Genomic DNA, 22677 nt, shown 5'->3' with positions numbered 1-22677 from the left:
TACAAAACTCAATAATTTATCAGGTATTTTTTTCGTTGCGATTGACTCGTTTAGAGCTGAAAAGAATTTGAATAAAAATTTCCCATTTTTGTTTTAGCCTGTTTGAAAAACTACGCTTAGCTTGCGCGTAGTCATTAACCATCATCAATCGGATGATGATTGAAAACGTAAACATCAGAGCGCGGAGTTCTGTCTTTTGACTAGCCTCATAAAATAGACTATAAATCCCACACTTATGCTCAGTTAAAAAGTTGTACCATAGACTAATTCTAGATTGAGTTTAAATAAGGGCGAAAGTAACATGAGAGAGTTCTCTTCATCGACTTTCTCTTCTTCAAATTAAAGTGACAAGATGCAAGTATTGGTGAACTTTTTGGTCATAAATCGCTAGGTTGCGATGCAATCTAGCGTCTAAGTGTAAAAAAGTTCGATTGAATTTGCATCTTGTCACTTTAATTTGCAGAAGAGAGAGTCGATGAAGAGAACTCGCTCATGTTACTTTCGCCCTTATTTAAACTCAATCTAGAATTGTACCGTGATAGACTCAGTCTCGGGCTCGATGATAGGTATTGTTCATGCAGTTGAAAATCCGAGTGAAAATCGGAATTTTTGACACGCGAAAATCGGTTTTCTCCTAAACCGTCTGTCGGACGCAGGCCCCTGGCATAAATGAAATTTATCGTAGCCAACCAGGCCCCTGGCATGAATGAAATTTATCGTAGCCAACATCTAACTGCCTTATACTCATATTCGTGCAAATTGTAACAAGCGTGTAATCAACAAACGCAGCTTTTGTTTGATGTTGTGAGCCACACACGAAATCATATTCACAATGCGTGTCGGTTGGGTTACCCGGATAAAAACTAACCATAGGGTATTTGGTGAAAACCATTCCTGTATCATACAGTGTACCAGCTACAATATAGTGAATTGGCTTTTTAAGCGATGTTGAGATAATTCCATATTCTGAATCTGCACGCCAAACTGAGCCGAAATCCAAATTTTCATGAATTTTGGAGCCCGGGAACCTATTTAAAAATCAATTTTAAGTTTGTATGGGAGCGATTTGTCAAATCACCCCTCGTCGGATTTTGTACTGGGCGCAGCTGTCAAGCAGTTGCCCAGCTGTCAAAAGGTGATTTGAATAAATCTTTTTGAAATTGATTTAAGGTATCAAAACAAAGTTCTAAAAATCTGAAAAAAATCATAGAGGCTTAGAAAAAGGTGCTCTTTCATTTAAAAATATAAAATCATTGAATTTTTCAAAATTTAAAAACCCAATTGTATTGGAATGGTTCGCTAAAAGCTTTGCACATTGGTAGCTACTATACATTTACATCCGATCTTTATGTAACAATATATTATACTGTTTTTCTTACGTTTGAACCATTCACTATTCCGAAACAATCTTTTTCCGTGCATTTTTAATTATTTATTCAGTTTATGATTTTTTCCGTGCTTTGTTTTGTTGATGTTCGTGACATTTTTGTTGCAAAGGAAATGAAAGAGAAAAAAGTGAATACGTTGAAACATCTATTTAAAGTCAATAAAATGTTTAAATAAAGTAGTAAACCAGGTGTCCTAAGGACTGCATATCCAAGAGATATGGTGGGCTAGGTATGTAGAGTGCGATGAGAGGAATACGAATGTAGGTCATCCCGGAAAGACGCAGTCCAGATTACCGTAAATCAGTGGATGAGTTCAGCACTTTTCTTTCTCTTCTTCTCTCATGTGAAATTGCCTTGTACAACAACCGAATTAAATGCGATATATCTTTGACATTTTTAACATAAGGACTGGACACTGAAACGACTTCTGATATAAGTTCGTCTTCGCTTTTTAACCTAACTTATAGTTGAAACGAACTTGACAGTTTTCTCATGAGTTGTTATGTATTGTATTTCCAGTTCAAAACCGAATTAGCGACATTTTTTCTTTTACTTCCGCTGCTTTTGCCTTGCGTTATACACTATGTCGGAAGTGGGGCGCTGTATAGAATACCATTTGTACAATACAGCGCCCCACTTCCGACATTGTGTTTAACGCAAGGCAAAGGCAGCGCAAGTAAAAGAAAAAATGTCGCTAATTCGGTTTTGAACTGGAAACATAATACATATTTCATAGTTCAGTCAAACTGGAGCCTCAATATTGCAATAACGGTTAAGCACGCTGTAATGATACTTATGTACCTCGTCACCCACTTCATGCAACTACATTAGTGGTCTAATAACACTTAGCGCGCTAGGCATAGTTCCATCATGCCGCTCAAAGTGTTGCCACAAATAATGCTTAGTTTGCAAAACCCAGTTATCTGGCTGGTGGGACATGGGAGCCTAAGCTTCAACTGTTAATGCAAACAGAGGCTACTCAGACTTAGACGAGTTTAGGTTAGTTTGGCTAGAACTGCCATTATCGAAGGAACATGACGAGATAATATAACATTATATGGTTTATCTAATGTTAAACAATACAACATAACAAAAGAGAACCATTCCAAAACCATGATTAAATTTATAACCTGTAGTGAAATTACAATTAAAAACAATATATTTACGGTACATTTTATTGTTTGAAACCATACGTGTACCATACAATGTACGGTATATTAAAGCCCACGTATCAGTATTTCAAACAGTTCATTTACAATAAAATGTATGGTTTTGTAAAAAAATATATATGGAGAAAAATATTTTTTTATATTGTTACGATACTTAACAACCCGTATAGTATATTGTAAAAATCTTATTTACAATTCACCATACAGTTGTCTACATTACATCTTATTGTTTTTGTATTTTTTATTTTTACAGTGGTGTTTATTGTAACAATATGGTTCTAAATAGTACTGTTACAATACAACATTTGGTTTTTCTACTGTATTTTTTATTCGGGTTGCTTTATTCAACTACAGTCATGACTCGCTGGTTGGGGGCTTAATAGTTGGGTGACTTTTTAGTTGGGGCCCCGTTAGTTGAGCTGTCAGCCAACTAAAAAGTACCTGGATGTCATAATTCAATGTCAAACTGAAAATGACAACCAATCTGTAATTCCGAGGGGCGAGCTAATGAGTTTTTGGTTTCATAAACTTTAATGATAATCGAAAAGAATTTCTATTTCATATTTCTTTAAAAAAAAAAGAATATGTACAATTACTTCGAAATAAATGCAAAACATCGGTAATCTTTATTTTGTCGATCATTGAAAGCGTTTTGTGCTTGCTTTTGGTCCGGGTGGTTTCATAAACATCTATATTTTCACTTCACCGACTAAAAATGGGTGAAAATAATTATTTCTCGCATTGGCCATATATGTATCTTGCAAAACGTATCAGTTTTGCTCTAAATGTGAAACAAATTGAAAAATTTTACTTTTTGCTTCCAACCTAAAAATGATTAAAAAAAAAACAATGCGCACGCCCCTTGTGCTGCTGTCACTTCACCCAACTAGCGAATCGAATTCGTTGGTTGGGTGGAGGTTGTGGCTCAACGAGCGGGTTCCGACTGTAATCGCATGCCCCTCTTACCGTACATTAATATTAAAGCGAGTTTGAAGTGTTTTGTGATCATAAGCGGTGGGAAAAATGATTCCAAAAGCTGATCAACAAACCAAAATAAACGTTAAACAAAAAATTGTTGATGTTTTCGCATTTGACAGTGGGCGCTATTTATTAGCGCCCAGGACATCCTGTCTACCATGATTCCAATGCATTGATATAGGCCGTGTCAGGGGCCTGTAGCCAACATCTAACTGCCTTATACTCATTTTCGTGCAAATTGAAACTAGCGTGTAATCAACAAACGCAGCTTTTGTTTGATGTTGTGAGCCACACACGAAATCACATTCACAATGCGTGTTTGGGTTGCTTTATTCAACTAATCGCATGCTCCTCTTACCGTACATTAATATTAAAGCGAGTTTGAAGTGTTTTGTGATCATAAGCGATGGAAAAAATGATTCCAAAAACTGATCAACAAACCAAAATAGACGTTAAACAAAAAATTGTTGATGTTTTCGCATTTGACAGTGGGCGCTATTTATTAGCGCCCAGGACATCCTGTCTACCATGATTCCAATGCATTGATATAGGCCGTGTCAGGGGCCTGGTCGGACGTACGTCGGAATCGTAGTCAGCTGGGCGCGCGGAAGGACGCGTTTTCGATTAGCTGTCACGTTTTAACTCGTCTCCGATGAAAATTCAATTCGGCCGGTGAAAAGATTCCGCGTGTGATACTACAGAAGATCGGTGATGTATTCGTTTTCTGTGACAGTGATAATGTGCGGCAATAGGGTCCTAAAATTAAAGACGAAATCTCGCTTATATTAAATAATACGATCAAGCATGGTATTCTAATCGGAATTGTACTTTACTCGAACTTGAAAAACAAAGGAATAATGAGAAAATTCGAAATAAGTAAAATGGTAAATAGTTCTACTTTGACATTTGAGGTCAACCTTGTGTGACTGAGCTCGACATTTTTCGCACTGAGATTTCAAAAATGTTCCTATCTGACATAACCGAATAAAAAATACAGTAGAAAAACTAAATGTTGTATTGTAACAGTACTATTTAGAACCATATTGTTACAATAAACACCACTGTAAAAATAAAAAATACAAAAACAATAAGATGTAATGTAGACAACTGTATGGTGAATTGTAAATAAGATTTTTACAATATACTATACGGGTTGTTAAGTATCGTAACAATATAAAAAAATATTTTTCTCCATATATATTTTTTTACAAAACCATACATTTTATTGTAAATGAACTGTTTGAAATACTGATACGTGGGCTTTAATATACCGTACATTGTATGGTACACGTATGGTTTCAAACAATAAAATGTACCGTAAATATATTGTTTTTAATTGTAATTTCACTACAGGTTATAAATTTAATCATGGTTTTGGAATGGTTCTCTTTTGTTATGTTGTATTGTTTAACATTAGATAAACCATATAATGTTATATTATCTCGTCATGTTCCTTCGATAATGGCAGTTCTAGCCAAACTAACCTAAACTCGTCTAAGTCTGAGTAGCCTCTGTTTGCATTAACAGTTGAAGCTTAGGCTCCCATGTCCCACCAGCCAGATAACTGGGTTTTGCAAACTAAGCATTATTTGTGGCAACACTTTGAGCGGCATGATGGAACTATGCCTAGCGCGCTAAGTGTTATTAGACCACTAATGTAGTTGCATGAAGTGGGTGACGAGGTACATAAGTATCATTACAGCGTGCTTAACCGTTATTGCAATATTGAGGCTCCAGTTTGACTGAACTATGAAATATGTATTATGTTTCCAGTTCAAAACCGAATTAGCGACATTTTTTCTTTTACTTGCGCTGCCTTTGCCTTGCGTTAAACACAATGTCGGAAGTGGGGCGCTGTATTGTACAAATGGTATTCTATACAGCGCCCCACTTCCGACATAGTGTATAACGCAAGGCAAAAGCAGCGGAAGTAAAAGAAAAAATGTCGCTAATTCGGTTTTGAACTGGAAATACAATACATAACAACTCATGAGAAAACTGTCAAGTTCGTTTCAACTATAAGTTAGGTTAAAAAGCGAAGACGAACTTATATCAGAAGTCGTTTCAGTGTCCAGTCCTTATGTTAAAAATGTCAAAGATATATCGCATTTAATTCGGTTGTTGTACAAGGCAATTTCACATGAGAGAAGAAGAGAAAGAAAAGTGCTGAACTCATCCACTGATTTACGGTAATCTGGACTGCGTCTTTCCGGGATGACCTACATTCGTATTCCTCTCATCGCACTCTACATACCTAGCCCACCATATCTCTTGGATATGCAGTCCTTAGGACACCTGGTTTACTACTTTATTTAAACATTTTATTGACTTTAAATAGATGTTTCAACGTATTCACTTTTTTCTCTTTCATTTCCTTTGCAACAAAAATGTCACGAACATCAACAAAACAAAGCACGGAAAAAATCATAAACTGAATAAATAATTAAAAATGCACGGAAAAAGATTGTTTCGGAATAGTGAATGGTTCAAACGTAAGAAAAACAGTATAATATATTGTTACATAAAGATCGGATGTAAATGTATAGTAGCTACCAATGTGCAAAGCTTTTAGCGAACCATTCCAATACAATTCACTATATTGTAGCTGGTACACTGTATGATACAGGAATGGTTTTCACCAAATACCCTATGGTTAGTTTTTATCCGGGTACAAAGTATGTGTTATAAGCTAGGGACGAGACAAAAGGCTAAAAAAATAAAAATTATATATTTTCAACTACGGTTAATAAAAACGTCAAAAATTTAGTAAATATGTACTCTTGAACCATATATTGTGGTTTAAAACAAGAATCCCGATAGGACTTTAGGAGCCTATTTAATAGAGACTTATTTGTATTTTTGGCGATTCGATAAACATGGCGGTTTTACTTGAAATAAGAAAAGTTAAAAGAAAAGAAAAGTTAAAACCGCGCTTTTCCTTCCGTGTTTTTTTATCGTTCCACGTACCTTTCGATTCAACCGGCAAATTAGTGGAAGGGCTGAGTGCAAGTTATGTTTTACATATTCTACATTTTTTTTTGAAGAAATGTATTATATCCGTGTCAAAGTTTCATAATAGATAGTGCATTTCGCGTTTCGCTGATGCTGCACGTACAGATCGTGGAGTTCAGTAGTGATAAAAACGGCTGAAGAAAACGTGTGTTCTCTTTGCGGTGGTGGAATTAATTTGTCTTCCCTTTGGCGTTCATGCCACGATACATGATGCTCAAAATGCAATCCGGATGAAAATCTCTCGAGTTTTTGGAATAAGGCTCAAGCATCTATCATCAAGTCAACCTTTGAAAGGAACAGTTTGATCTATCCATTGGACGTCACTGAAGCAGAGAAAATCTCAGAGAAAATCAAGCGAATCAAACAAAGCGATGGACCATTCGAATTTGGTGAGAAGTTTTCATGCTATTTATTTTATGTTCATTTTTATGTTCATTTTTATGTTCATTTTATAAACACCTATATATTTTACTAAATGTATCTCGGAGCGTTTGGTACGGTATGTCCACGCATCCTTCCTCCCCTGTAGATTCAAGAAGTGATTCGATCTAAAAATAGTTCGAAACATTTCAAAGAATCACCTTTGCGGTAAACGCTGCGCAGTAGGCCTGGCCGCTTTGACACTTGTATCATATCTTCGATATGCTGCAAGCATCAATATTGACAAAAAAAATAATCGGGCGTAATCTTACCCGATTGTTTTCCAGGATGCTTTCTTGTACTGGCTGCGTATGTATTAGATTAGATTAGATTAAACCGTCTGTCGGACGTACGTCGGGTACAGTGCGCTGGATAGAGGGCCAGGTCCGCTGTCCAGCGCACTACGTCCGACGTTAGGTTTCACGTATGGATTTTGAGAAAAATCAATTGTCGGGTGTGGGGAAACTTCGGGTTTCAATCGCGACGACAATATGCAGAAAAATGGATACAGCATCAGCTGAACAGTTGCGCTACCGAACCAAAGATGGGTAACTGTATGTTTTGTTTTGCCCTTGAACGCCATTTTGTGGGTCGATTTTACCAAAAACCCAGTTCGAGCGAGTTTACTTTTTTGCGTACTTTCAACGTACTTTTTATGTAATGCGAGGCTGATTGATTTTTAGCGTGTAATCTCTATGGTCCACTGCACGAATTTATTCTGGCCTGCTTCCTCTCACAGAAAATTTGACGTTTGAGCGGTGCCGACACCTCTCAAACGTCAAATTTCGTGTGAGAGTAAGCAGGCCAGCATAAATTCGTGCAGTAATCCATGCTTCAGAAACGTTTGAATGGAATGAACGCTAAAGGAATGAACAAACAAAATTTCACCTTCGGGCTCTCGTACTAAACGGTGTTCATCATCGCCGAAAAAAAAAAACACGTCGCTGTCAAAGCTACTTATCTTATCGACGCAAGCCGCCGGTTTTGGTAAAAAATTTCCACGGAAATAAATCGCTTTTTATCGCTATCTAACGGCTGATATCGCGTTCTAAAATGACCGATGTCATTAGCCAAGGTTCTCCGGAACCGGAAACCAATGGGGACAAGCCCGATCAGACGCTTTCCGGCCCGATAGTTGGAATTATCTATCCCCCGCCGGAAGTGCGAAGTAAGTATACTGAGGGTGCTCGCGAATGTTTTCGTTTGTAATCGTGTTTTGATTTTCCGCAGATATCGTCGACAAAACGGCTAGTTTCGTAGCCAGAAATGGGCCGGAGTTCGAGAGCCGTATCCGGCAGAACGAGTTGGGTAATCCGAAGTTCAACTTTTTGAGTCCGGGAGATCCGTACCATGCGTACTACCAGCACAAGGTGCAGGAGATTCGGGACGGGCGGAATGATGTGAGTTTGGCTGTGGTACCGGCAGGGATCCAGCAGCTGAAGAGTGCTGCCAGTGTGGCGGCTCAGCAGAAGCAGCAAGAGCTGTTGAAGGCGGTGCGGGAAGAGCAGTTCGTTCCGAAGGATCCCCCGACGGAGTTCGAGTTCATTGCTGATCCGCCGTCGATCTCGGCAATGGATTTGGACATCGTCAAGCTAACGGCTCAGTTTGTGGCCCGTAATGGGCGACTGTTTTTGACAAATTTGATGAATCGGGAGCAGCGAAACTATCAGTTTGATTTCCTGCGACCGCAGCATTCGCTGTTCCAGTACTTTACGAAGCTGCTGGAACAGTACACGAAGATTCTGGTACCACCGAAAGATTTGATGAATAAGCTGAAGATCGAGAGCGCCCCGGGCAGGAGCAGCATGAATGTAGTGCTGGAGCAGGTGAAATATCGTGCGAACTGGAACAAGCACCAGGAGATGCAGCGTAGGCGAGAAGAGGAGAAAGTGGAACGGGAGCGAATTGCCTACGCTCAGATCGATTGGCATGACTTTGTGGTGGTCGAAGTGGTTGATTACCAGCCGTATGAGAGCGGTAATTTCCCGCCGCCGACCACTCCGGATGAGGTAGGGGCTCGAGTCCTGATGGAAGAACGTCTCAATGAGGAAGATCACGACATTGAGATGCAGATCGAGACCGACGACGAGGAGAGTGATGATGATCGTCGTCCCTCGGGCAATGCCAACATCAAGTTGTCCAAGATGGAGAACCGTGTCGGACAGCAGGGCGGCCGCAAGGACAACAACCAAATTCAGGACATGGACGAGTCGTCCTCGTCCAGCGACGAGGAGGAAGTGGAACGACCGAGCCGTGGCAAAGCCATCCCAGCGGCACCACAACCGCCGCCGATCGCTCCTCCCACGCACGACAAGGTCATCGTCAAGAAGTACGACCCGAAACAGGCCCAAAAGGTGCAGAAACCGCCGGCCCCAACCGGGGACGATTTCCTCATCTCGCCGATTACCGGCGAAAAGATTCCGGCCTCGAAGGTGGCCGAACATATGCGCATCGGACTGCTGGATCCGCGCTGGGTCGAGCAGCGGGACAAGCACATCGAAAAGGTCGCTCAGGAGAATGTGTACGCTCCGGGGGCGGCCATCGAGGCTAGTCTCAAACAGCTGGCTGAACGCCGTACGGATATTTTCGGCGTCGGTGACGAAGAAGCCGCTATCGGTAAGGATGTTATTGATAGCATATTGGGATTTCTTCTCAAAACTTTATTTTCCTATTCTCCACAGGTAAGAAACTGGGTGAGGAGGAAACCAAGAAGGACGATCGCGTTACATGGGATGGACACACATCCAGTGTTGAGGCGGCCACACGTGCCGCCCGGGCCAACATTACTCTGGAGGCTCAAATCCACCAGATTCACAAAAGCAAGGGTCTCATCACGGATGAGGAAAAGGAGAAAATCGGACCCAAACCGATTCCCGGCACGGTGGCCGTTGCTCCACCGAAGCCGCCAGCACCGCAACCTCCGCCACAATCCAACGCTCCGCCGCAGATGCCGCAACCCCCGAAACCCATGCAAGTTCCGCAACATCCGGGTCATCATCCGGGATCGGTCCAGGCTCCGCCTCCGCCACCGGTTCCGATGATAATGCAGATGGGAATGCCCATGAGGCCACCGCCGATGATGCCTCCGCCGTTCCCGGTGGGCTTCGGTGTTCCGCCCATGCCACACGGTGTCCCCCAGATGCCACCGGCTCCCAACATGCCCGAAGGTGGACCGGGAGCTTCCGGCCCAGGTGGAGGAGAACCCGCTCCTCAGGATGAACCACCCAGCAAGAAGTCCCGCACCGAGGACCATCTGATCGAGGAGAGCGTGTTCCTGCAGCGCCACAAGGGTCCCGTCACCATCCAGGTGCAGTGTCCGAATCTGACCGAGAAGAGCGAGTGGCGCCTCAGCGGGCAGACCATTTCGATGCAGCTGCAGCTGACCGACGCCGTTAGCGTGCTGAAGGGCAAGCTCCAGGCGGAAACCGGAATGCCACCGGCCAAGCAGAAGATTTTCTACGAGGTAAGTTTTGTCCTAGCCTGCCTTGGAAGTCTGGGCCTATATAAAAGAAGCGGTGAAAGTGCGGGTGTTCAGCAAAATCATGGGAGTACCTGGGGATTAATCCATGGCCCGTTCGTTTTCTGGCGCGGTCGTTTTTTTTTTTCGTGCTAGTTGTGGGAATCAAAATACAAATGCTAGCAAGTAGTGAGGTTAACCCCTTCGCAAGAAATAAGTTAGCTAGCTGTAGGTCTCCGCTAAGGATGGTGGATACTGGAGGAGCAGTGCGCGTAGCCTTAGTGTAGGAAAAGCCATTAGAATCCCGGCTGGAACGCCGAGAGAGCCATTGGACGAAGCGTGGTTAAGTTTCTTTTGTTCTTCAATCATGCCGATTACGAGAAGTAATTGCATTGTGTTAGATACATCTGTTCTTCCGAGGCGTCCTAGCATCGCCGATGTGAAACAGTTTTTGGATCGTGAATTGTAGCTCGACATGACGCTAGTGAAGAGTATCCATAACGTGCGGCATGTCATATACATGACTATGCATAGTGAAGAGGTGGCTGCCATCAAATCACCATTTCAAACATGTTATGACCTGTGAGGGGAAACGGCTAGCAGTTCCATTGCCGATATACGTCGATAGCTGCGCTGTTGACGTCTGCACGACCTTCCGGAGGAGATCGAAGCTCAGACAATCATTAGCCATATGCAACAGTATGGCGAAGTGATTTCCATACGAAACGACGTCTGGAGAAGTTACTTCCCAGGCCTCAGCAATGGCGTACGTGTCGTACGTATGAAGCTGACTCAACCCATTCCTTCATACATTACTGTGTCCGAGGAAACAACGTATGTTTCCTATTTCGCTCAAACACGGACTTGTCGAAACTGTGGAGGCAACGATTACCCGAAACAAAGATGCTCCGAAGCGGCAGCATCCACTGCAAGCAAACAGCTATCCCAGCCCAATAAACCTAACGTAGGACCGTAGATAAAACGAAAGCAATAAAACAAGCCAAAAACAAACTGGATTCTAAACGTCAGCGATCAATTGATTCGGATACCTCTATCACAAACGCACCTAAATGTATAGCACCGACCGAATCGCCTGCGCCTATCCCTGTCTCAAGCGAAATTGATAGGAGCGTTGTAATGTTCCTACTGCATTTGCAAGAGGGTACCGCCGCGGTTCATATTCGCACATCGACGACCCTGAGCTTCGACGGCAGTACATCGAAGAGAAGAGTCAAAGAATAGGGCACTTGCTGGCTTTGTTTAGTGTGCCCAACAGACCCATTTGATTTTGCTGGGAAACGTTTCGTAACGCGATTCTCATAACAAAGCGTTACCAGCAAAATCAAAGGGGCTGTTGGGCATACTAAACAAAGCCAGCAAGTGCCCTATAGAAGAATTGATAAGGCAAGGTTGTATGCCATAATTAACTTGTAATTAATTGTATATGGATAATCAGCTCCGTTATGCTTAGTGCGCATGAGCCTATAAAATAAATAAAAAGTAAAAAAGCGGCTTCAGCACGGAAAATGGAAGAAGCTATGCAACGCGTTTGATTAAACTGGCCTTAAGTCGGATTGCTTTACAAACTCACCAGGACCGATCTGGAAGGCTGTGGAACCATTGAGAATCGCGCAAACCGGATGTTGTCGACATGTCAACAGCTACATGAAATTGGATTTCCAATTCCTGACGGTATTGTTGGAGTTCTACTGTTCTGCCCCCACTCGCATAACAGTCCCATCTTTGCTGGGTTTCCTATTCATATAAGACTGTTATGCGAGTGGAGGCAGTGTTGGCTATGCATATTCCACCTATTTATATTCGCCACACAACGATCAAGAAGGAACTGTAGGACAAGTTGCATCGTGTCAACTGTGTTCTGAGGAGCTTTTCGTCAGCCGGTGTAGTATTCACCTCCGCGCCCGTCTGTCACTGACTAATCTCCTCTCTTTCTACCTTTCGCTACCTGTCAATGTATCAATCAAGGTCTTCCATGTAAGGTAGGAACATCTGGTATCTTTCCCAGTATTGGTGTTGTATAATTTAGTATGACGTAACATGCCAGAAAGTCGGGACGGTTCGTGTTAATACACTACAATCCCCCCTCAACAATAAATAAAGTGCTCGTTACTATAGCCAAATATTAATACATAAATCTTGGCCAAAAGCGCCGTACAACATGTTAGAGTAACTCATTTATACCGAAGAAAAGTTGCAATTAATTCGAGTCCCATATGATTCACTACATATTCTTAAATCACTTCAGATCAGTTAAAATCTGAATAATCTAACGTATACGATCATCCAAGAAGCATGTGATTCGTTTAACAACAAGTCCAACCTTTGACCTATCCTCCTCATTACCTCGATCATTAAACAACGTAAACATGTTACAGTTATTTTACGTCTACTGTACGTTGATTCTGCCATAATCTCCCTTACTTTTTTATTTTAGTTTAGAGACGTCTGTAGCTATCTATGCAGTAACTATTTTCTTCATACCACTTCAAATTCCTTCTCTTCATCTAAATGTCACGTGCGATATAACCAAACTTAGCCTAAACGATGGCAATACCATTCCAATTCAAAACATTAGTTCATGTTACGTTGCACCTACATGAATCCGTTTTTTTTTTCATTTATCGAGTTTCATTGCTCCGTGTAATTATTATTTTTAACATCGGAGACATCAATACTATTGTAACGAGCTCAATCCACATACGCTTACGCCAAATTAACTCTATCTCTATCATCGAAACATCTCGAAGTTTACATACATGTGGATCAGCTGTTCATTCGGAAAAGGGAATTTCGTCTTGTCTAAATTAGATATATGTTGAAATTCATTTATATTTCAAACATACCAAACATTTTTCCTTGCTTTTCTTTATCTGAAGAATATAACAGTTCTTATTTCCGGTTATTCGTTACAGCGCTTGCCGGAAAAACATGATCAGAATTGGGCTTCACAAGTACTTCGATACTTAGGATTGACACCAAATTGACACCTAATAATCAATCTCACAGTGACGGCCTCCAAATAATTCCTTGAAACACTCTTTGAATCCAAACTTTCTAAATTAGTAATCGGATGCTATATTGAAGTTTGTATCCAGTGTACGGGAAAACGAGAACAGCGTTTCCCAAGAAATATTATTCCAGTCGCTAGTTACTGAAATTATTAGGAATGTGACCAGAATCAACGCATCCACAGCAATCAGATATTCAAATCCATGCTGATTTTTCGTTTAACTTATGATTAGTTTGTGAATTAGTTAAATAGGCCGTAAAGTTTTCAAAGTGTAATTCACCTCTGTGGGTCACATACCTATAATACACTCACTCAATTTTTCGGTTGTTATGCGGTCAGCAGCAACACGTTAGAGCTGCGTTTAATACTTTGATTTTTTTTTATTGAGTAGTACAAAACACAACAGTAGGACAACCAAAAGTGTATTCTGTGATTCTCGACATTTTCACTCAGAACTAAACGAAACAATTCATTAGTTGATGCTTTTGTTTCTTTTGAAATCCTGACTCTCACTAGAACCCGACCTGTCTTTCTTTAACCCCGTTCTCTTTGTGCACTATCAGAGTTATTAATTGAAGTGCCTCCTCCCACCTGCCATTGCGTGAAATTGTATATTGTGTTGTAAGCACAATGAAACCGGAAATCTTTTTTTTTTCGACCGGAACGGGAATGTAACTTGCAGTCTCCAATTTGACAAAACGAATGAGGCGAGCATGTATGACAACAAGGTATGTTGACCGTCACGATTCTCAACTCTCCATATCAGTTGGGACACCGATCCATCCTGTTCATCTTCATCTCTCACTATTTCACACAACTCAACTGACTCCATTCTTCTGGATATTTTTTTTTTATTTCATCCTTTTCAAATCAGCTGATTCATATACCGTTCAGCAATTCCACCGAAATCTCACCACATGATTATTAGCTACTCCATGTTGCAAAGCTACACAGACATCATGTGCAGGCCGTCATCTTATAAACCACTTCCCTTAGACTCATCAACGATCCAATCTTAGCACTATCGTTCGTTGCCTCTATCTTTTCTCGAATTCGGCAGCTTCTTTCAGCTTCAGTAACACGAATACTTAGTATTTTTGTAAACACGAACAATTAGTATTTACGTAAATATAAAACAATCACAAACGTACAACTCCTTGCTAATTCCCAAAAATGCAGTGAATCCTTACTTCGATTCCTTTTCTAAATGGCGTGACGGTCCTAATGGGACCAAACTAGTTTTTCAGTTCAGTGTAACATGAACATTGCGACTATTATGCTGTTGCTTGGAATCCGAAGTGAACTGGGGTGCGAAAATTGAGTTTTTACTCACTTTAATGTGTCACTACTCGATTCGGATGAGTGCATGTAGTAGCTCTTAACTAGCTGAATGATGCGCAATGCTAATCATTTGTTCAAATTTACTTCGCATCTATAACTTCACATGTCGCGCGTGTCACGACTTCGATTTAGTGCTGCGACGATAATATATTCTCAGAGACCTCTCTTCGCCAATCACATTTTTTTTTCTCCCATCGTGTAACATGCCACATTATTGTGTGATGGATACACTTTACGTTCAAGAAAATCAAGTAAAATTACATATTAAAAGTTACTTGAATACTCTGCAATAAACCCCAGGCACTCTCAGTGTAGTTAAATACTCCAGCGTTTACCACATCGACTATATGGATCCTCCAGTATAACCACGATTATCTTAACTGGAACATTCTTCTTTTTTTTTCGACTGTTGGTTATATAGTGACCGAAACGTCGGATGAAATCTTAAGAATCCGTTTTTAAGTTATTATCTTGTATCTTTGCCACCCAATGACGTTCCTTGTATTTACGTAGCTTATACGCTTCTACATGCCCATGGCAAATTCTTTACACTTACTGAATCCTCGCGATTCTTGCAGAAAATCCTTCCGCCCTCCGTAACATGGTTGAATCCTTAAGATTTTTGTCACTGGAAAATCCTTCCGGTCTTCGCAAACTTAGGATATTTCAAATTTTCTTAACGAGGAGGCTCCTCAAGTTTCTCACAAATGGAAGGTCCTTCATATCTGAGCAACCTTGAAACACTGAGGATCCCCGAAACACTCGCCACTGAAAGATCCTTTCGATTTTCGCAACACAAGAAAATCCTCCTGATTTTCTTAACACGTAGAATCGCTAGGATACATGCGATTGGAAGATCCTTCCGATTTTCACTACCCGGGTATCTTCCAGATTTCCTGAATTCAGAGAATCCTTGTGATTCTCGCAACTGGAAGACCCTTCCGATCTGCGCAACTTAAGAAAATCCTCCTGATTTTGTGAACACGAAGAATCCTCACAATTCTTGCAACTGAAAGATCCTTTCAAACTTCGTAACCCAAGAAAATCCTCCAGATTTTCTGAACACGGAGAATCTAAATAATTCTCACAACTGGAAGATCCTTTTGATCTTCGAAACCCAAGAAAATCCTCCTGGTATTCTAAACACGAAGAATCCTTACGATTCTCGCCACTGGAAGATTCTTATGATCTTCGAAACCCAAGAAAATCCTCCTGATTTTCTGAACACCGAGAATCCTTACGATTCTCGCAACTGGAAGATCTTTCCGACCTTCGCAACCCATGAAAATCCTCCTGATTTTCTTAACACAGCGAATCCTTACGATTCTCGCTACTGGAAGATCCTTCCGATCTTCGCAATCCGAGAAAATCCTCCTGATTTTCTGAACACGGAGAATCCTTGCGATTCTCGCTACTGGAAGATCTTTCCGATCTTCGCAAACCGAGAAAATCCTCCTGATTTTCTGAACATGGAGAATCCTTACGATTCTCGCTACTGGAAGATCCTTCCGATCTTCGCAATCCGAGAAAATCCTCCTGATTTTCTGAACACGGAGAATCCTTACGATTCTCGCTACTGGAAGATCCTTCCGATTTTCGCAATCCGAGAAAATCCTCCTGATTTTCTGAACACGGAGAATCCTTACGATTCTCGCTACTGGAAGATCCTTCCGATCTTCGCAATCCAAGAAAATCCTCCTGATTTTCTGAACACGGAGAATCCTTACGATTCTCGCAACTGGAAGATCCTTCCGATCTTCGCAATCCAAGAAAATCCTAATGATTTTCTAAACGCGGAGAATCCTTACGATTCTCGCAACTCCGATATAATCAAAAGATGCGCAGCAATAAGACGCTCAAAAGGTATCGTTGAGCACACTTGACCACTTCTCCCTTTTCATTCAAATGCATGCAATCTTCTCTTCCTTGCATGCAAGCCACACAATGTGTAAAAATAAACACTTTACTGGGTAACTTCCGCTCATCGTGCAAATCACGAGCATCAAAATAAACATTTCTCCACCGGCTACCGAAAACCGTCCATTCTTGATCAAATCCAAATCATGCAAATGGATTCCTTACCTGGCCGTTCCTCCACTTGATCCGGAAACTGTTCACTAAGAAGGAAAACAACAACAACCCACCGTGCTGTTTAGGATCCCATCCTCGTCGCCAGTTGTAGTATTCACCTCCGCGCCCGTCTGTCACTGACTAATCTCCTCTCTCTCTACCTTTCGCTACCTGTCAATGTATCAATCAAGGTCTTCCATGTAAGGTAGGAACATCTGGTATCTTTCCCAGTATTGGTGTTGTATAATTTAGTATGACGTAACATGCCAGAAAGTCGGGACGGTTCGTGTTAATACACTACAGCCGGCAACAAGGTGAAGGCGATCAACACGTTTGCTGTGCCCCTGTTGACCTACAGCTTTGGGGTGGTAAAGTGGACCAAGGCTGACGTCGAGGCGTTAGAACGAGCAGTACGAATGGCGTTCACCAAGCACCGGATGCGCCATCCAAAGGCGTCCATCCATCAAAGTCGTGTTGAATTGTTTCAAGGTATTTCCAATTGATCAGAAGTTGAAAACCTTTTGTTGTTCGTGAAAAGAATACATGAACAGCTGCGTCAAGAGTATTTGAAAAGAACGGGCATAAACCATCAAACGACTGGAAGAAAAAGCGAATGCGACAATCGTTGAAAGAGCTCAGTGTATGCTCTTTGAAGCAAAGCTGTCCAAATTGGTTTGGGCAGAAGTGGTGGCTACGGCTCTCCGACTTGAGGTCAACTGTACAACTGGAGTTAAATGAGCATTGAGCAGCCCGAACCAATTGGAATTCAACCAGTTTCTGGAGAAATAGGTGATTCCGACGATACTGAAGATGAGTTTGAAGAAAGCGTTTCAACATTCCGACCGACACAAATGTGACCGTGCTACCCGGAGCATGCACCAGTGGATACGGAGAGGAAGCTATTCTCACGAAAAGTTTCATCGCCGGAGCGGGAATCCAAACCCCACCCCATAGCATGGTGCGATTAGAATCTCGGTTACCCTAAACGCATGGCTACGAGGCTCCACGATAAACGATTACTTAGATAAATAGTTGGGAAATTAAATTTATTCCATTGTGTAACGTTCAACAGAATAGTTCGTTTTTCATCTGCGTATTACAATTGGTAATAGGCCCAGGACCCAAAATCGGAGTAAAGTTGAGTAGCGGAAGTATCGTTTTTTGTGAAGAATAGCGAATAGAGGAAGTTCTCGTTCCGGCCAGTTTGGGGATGGATCAGGTACAAATGTTCGAATGTCACAGAACCCGCTCATTGAAGTCGAAGTACAGGACGGACTCAAGAACTTATTTTAATTGTCAGAAGCCAGGTCACTTTGCTACGAAATGTTCAGAGAAGAAACCTACGGCAAGGCCGAGGAAGTCCAAGGGATTTCGCTGTATTTTTGCGATTGGAAACGTGAAGACGAATGAATGGTATTTTTTACTCCGGCGCGACCTGTCACATAGCGAGGGCTGATCAAAGATTTATCTGTGAAGAGGCGATAAACCATGATGTCTGAACGCAGCTAACAACAGCAGTTTAAAAGCAATTGCAAAAAAAATCTGTATCCCTGGATGGCAGTGAAGGTAGCTTGAATATCGGGAGCGTGCTCTAGATATCGGATTTGGCTACCAATTTGTTATCTGTAAGTACGATTTGCAAACGTGATCACAAGATATTTTTACGGCAGACAAATGGGACGTATTGGACGCAGGATCATCACTAGTGTTGAAGATGGTGGGCTGTATCGAGTGGAGAGTCAAGTACAGACTTTCCCCAAGAACGGCATTATTGTGCTGTGGCTCAAACACCTTGGACATCTCAACGATGCAAGTCTGAAGAAGCTGACACAAAGCTTGCGAGAATGAAGCTTTAGCCAGTTGTGTATCCTGTCTGAAGTTTGGAAGGTAAGCAAGTACGGTAACCGTTTTCAAGCAGCGAATCGAAGACCGAGGATCTACTGCAGTTAATGCATTCAAGATTTTTATAGCGAAGGCTGAGAAGCAGACCGATACTTACTTGATACTTGATGGGCTGCAACTCGTAGCGGTGAGTCTACGCCGAATGAAGTATCCGCCTCCACTGGCCTTGTTCCTGGGCCACTCGCTTCCAGTCGCCCTGAACGTTTAGAGTCCTTAGGTCCTCCTCAACTGCAAAAAGCCAACGTGTGCGCAGCCTTCCACGAAGCCGACGACCCCTTCCTGGTTCCCTGCTGAATATAATTTTAGCTTGTCGTACCTTTGGCATACGAGCTACGTGTCCTGCCCACCGCAGCCTGCCGTGTTGTATTCGCTTCACTATATCCATCTCTTTATATACCTGGTACAATTCGTAGTTCATGCGACGCCGCCAGATGCCGTCCTCCAGTTTACCGCCGAGTATTGTTCGCAGCACTTTACGTTCGAAGACTCCAAAGGCTCTCCGATCAACTTCTTTCAACGTCCACGTTTTATGACCGTATAAAGCGAACGGGAAAATCAGAGACTTGTACAACGCGAGTTTTGTCTTCGTTTGCAGCCTGCGGGACCTCAGCTGGTTTCGCAGACCGAAAAAGGCCCTATTTGTAGCCGCAATCCGTCTTTTCACCTCGCGGTAACATCATTATCGTACGACACTAGAGTACCAAGATAAACAAATTCAGCCACAACTTCAAACTTTTCCCCACCTAGCACCACTTCGTCACCACTACCACGGTTGGACCGACGTTGAACACCAGCAATCATGTACTTAGTCTTTGTGGTGTTAATCGTAAGTCCAATCCTCGTAGTCTCCCTCTTAAAAGGTACGAACGCCTCTTCCACAGCCCGACGGTCGATTCCGATGATGTCGATATTGTCCGCGAAGCCCAGGAGCATATGCGACTTCGTGAAAATGGTTCCGCTCCTGTGCACACCAGCTCTCCTTATCGCTCCTTCCAGTGCTATGTTGAACAGTAAGTTGAAGCCTTGCTTCAGTCCGTCAAAGGTTACGAACGATGACGAAATTTCATCCGCAACCCGTACACTTGATTTCGATTCGTCAAGCGTCGCACGAATCAGTCTAATCAGCTTCGCCGGGAATTCATGTTCGATCATAATCTGCCATAACTCGTTTCTCTTCACTGAATCGTACGCCGCCTTGAAATCAATATGGCGCTGTCCATAAACTACGTAGACTCATTTTTGACCATCTCAGAACCCCCTCCCCCTCGTAGACTTTCGTTCATACAAAATTTTCGAAATTTGTATGGAGCGTAGACTTTGGTCAGACACCCCCCTCCCCCCCTAAAAGTCTACGTAGTTTATGGACCAGCCCTAAACAGATGATGGGTCAGCAAGTTGTAGTCCCGATTTTTTTCGACAATCTGTCGCAGGGTGAACATCTGGTTCGTTGTTGATCGGCCCTTACGAAATCCTGCCTGATATTCGCTGACGAAGGACTCCTCAATCGGCCTCAGTCTGTGGAACAGAACTCCGGACAAAATTTTGTACGCTGAATTGAGGAGTGTTATTCCTCTGTTATTCGCGCACTCCAGCCGATGCCCTTTCTTGAAAAGGGGGCAAATGAGACCATCCAACCAACTAGCGGGCAGTTCTTCCTCCTCCCATATCTTCAATATAATACGGTGTAAGAGTTGATACAGCTGCTCACTACCGTGCTTGAGAAGCTCGACCGGGATTTCGTCCTTCCCAGCAGCCTTGTTGTTCTTCAGTCCCCTAATGGCTGTCTTGACCTCGTCTAGCGTTGAAGGTTCCACAGCTTGTCCGTCGTCGTCGATTCGAATTTTGTCCTTCGCTCTTCCACTCCCACCGTTCAACAATACCTCGAAATACTCTCTCCACCTGGCAGCCACCATTGTCTTGTCTGTCAGCAAGTTTCCATTACGGTCGTTGCACATGACGGGAGAAGGCGCTGTTTTTCTCCGCACGCCATTGATAGTTTCGTAAAATCTCCGCATATCATTCTGCTCCACACTCTGTTGCGCCTGAGCAATCACATTTTCCTCGTGCTCTTATTTCTTTTTGCGGTGGATTCGTTTTTCGGCTACTCTTGCTTCCCTGTATCGCTCCCTGCTCTGCCGGGTCCCCGACACCAGCATTCGGCTTCTGGCAACATTTTTCTCGTCCGTTACCCTCTGGCACTCCTCGTCGAACCAACCGTTTCTAGGTCGTCTGTGAACAGTACATATCACCTCCCGCGCTGCTATCGAACCGTGGATAGACTCACACAGAGTGTTGAGATTATCGCTCTCGTTGATCTCATTTATCCGCTCGTCCAGCTTCTGGTGATAGTCAGCTACCGTACCGCAGAAGCAGACCGGTAAACAGATCAAAATTCTACGATCGGATAATGGCACGGAATATGTGAATCCAACTGTTTGCAGGGCATTCGTCATCAAACAACATGTCCATACAACGCAGCGGCGTTGCTGAAAGAATGAATCGTACTCTGGTTCTGGTAGAGAAGGCTAGATGATTGTTAAACGACACTAGACTTGGCAAAGAATTTTGGGCAGAAGCAATATCGACCGTTGCGTATTTGGTGTATCGCAGTCCGTCACGAGCGTTGGAAAACAAGACATCTGAAGAAACCTGGTCTGGTACAAAACCCAACATGAAGCAGCTGAAGATTTTCGGATCAAGCACAGACAAACAAACGTAACACAGAACAATTTTCGTGAAAGGTCATCGCCCAGTTCACACTATCATCGTCTGGTGGAAATGTTTCACGAAGCACTGCGTTGTGCAATGTCGTCAATAGAAGGTACTAGTGTGAAACGTCAAACGCAAACGATGCGCGTGCCTCTAGTTGTGAAATGCACAACTATGAAGATTTAGAATGATCGTTAAAAGATGTGTTCGATGCAAATTTCGCAAGTGTTACGTCTGTTTGTGGATCAAGTGTGATGGTTCACGTTCTCAAAGTCACTAGACACTAAAGGCTGAAAAGGGTCTCCAGTTAGCTAGGTTAAGGCTATGAATCGCCAATCCGGAGACGATGGGTTCGATTCCCGTTCCGGTCTGGGAAATTTTCTCGACTTCCTGGGCATAGTATATTATTGCGATTGCCTCACAATATACAAATTCATGCAAAGCCAGGCAAAGAAAGCTCTTCAACTAATAACTGTAAAAGTGTCAAAAGTCTTTCCAATGTGTAACGTTCAACAGAACAGTTCGTTTTTCCTCTGCGTATCAGAATTGCTCTCCTCTAGCTTTGAAGTCATTTGACCTAATGACCTATTCGATCTAAAATACTTCGGCTAATGACCTAGCACTATTCCGGGAAATGGTACATTCCGAGGAAAGGTGATGCCATCACAGATTGCATTTAATTTTCATTATATTTCTTGGGAAAGCCCAAGATAATTTGAAGATTCCGGAAAAAACAACGACTGATACACTGAAACAAATGTCATCTTTTCTTTCACAGGGAATGTTCTTCAAAGACAGCAACACTGTTGCGTACTACAATTTGCTGAGCGGTGCGACGGTCCATCTGCAGCTAAAGGAACGTGGTGGACGTAAAAAGTAAACCCACAGTTAATTAGTGTAGAATTAACTCTAGATTAAAACACACACAAAAAAAGGTAAGACCGTTTGTTTCCAAATTTTTCTGATAAATTTATTTCGACTAAAGTAACAGTTTAATTAGCGACATTTCCTACTATAATGCATCTAAAAAAATAAGAATCAACATAATATCTACAAAAAAAATTACAATAAAAAAAACTTTTGTCAGTTTATCGCGCGATCGTGATTATGCTCGGCATTAGCTCGTTTCTTAAGTCTGATTCGTCTCGATGTAGGAAGGAAAGAAAGCCTGCTGCGTTTAAGCTGGAACTGGAATGTGAC

General features: G+C 42.3%; 1 protein-coding gene across 1 annotated transcript; it reads left to right on the top strand.

The window, feature by feature from the left end:
* Positions 1–7925: 7925 nt before the first annotated feature.
* On the top strand, positions 7926–22602 carry LOC109430085 (splicing factor 3A subunit 1). The gene is made up of 4 exons (XM_029855996.2): positions 7926–8135; positions 8198–9583; positions 9649–10430; positions 22256–22602. Exons 1-4 carry the CDS (start codon positions 8021–8023, stop codon positions 22355–22357), a joined length of 2385 nt encoding a protein of 794 aa, XP_029711856.1. The 5' UTR covers positions 7926–8020; the 3' UTR covers positions 22358–22602.
* The last annotated feature ends 75 nt before the right edge of the window (positions 22603–22677 follow it).

This window comes from Aedes albopictus, chromosome 1, assembly GCF_035046485.1.
Source record: "Aedes albopictus strain Foshan chromosome 1, AalbF5, whole genome shotgun sequence".
Taxonomy (NCBI): Eukaryota; Metazoa; Arthropoda; class Insecta; order Diptera; family Culicidae; genus Aedes; species Aedes albopictus.
Note: the sequence above shows the minus strand (reverse complement) of the source record. Positions and strands in the feature narration are given on the sequence as shown.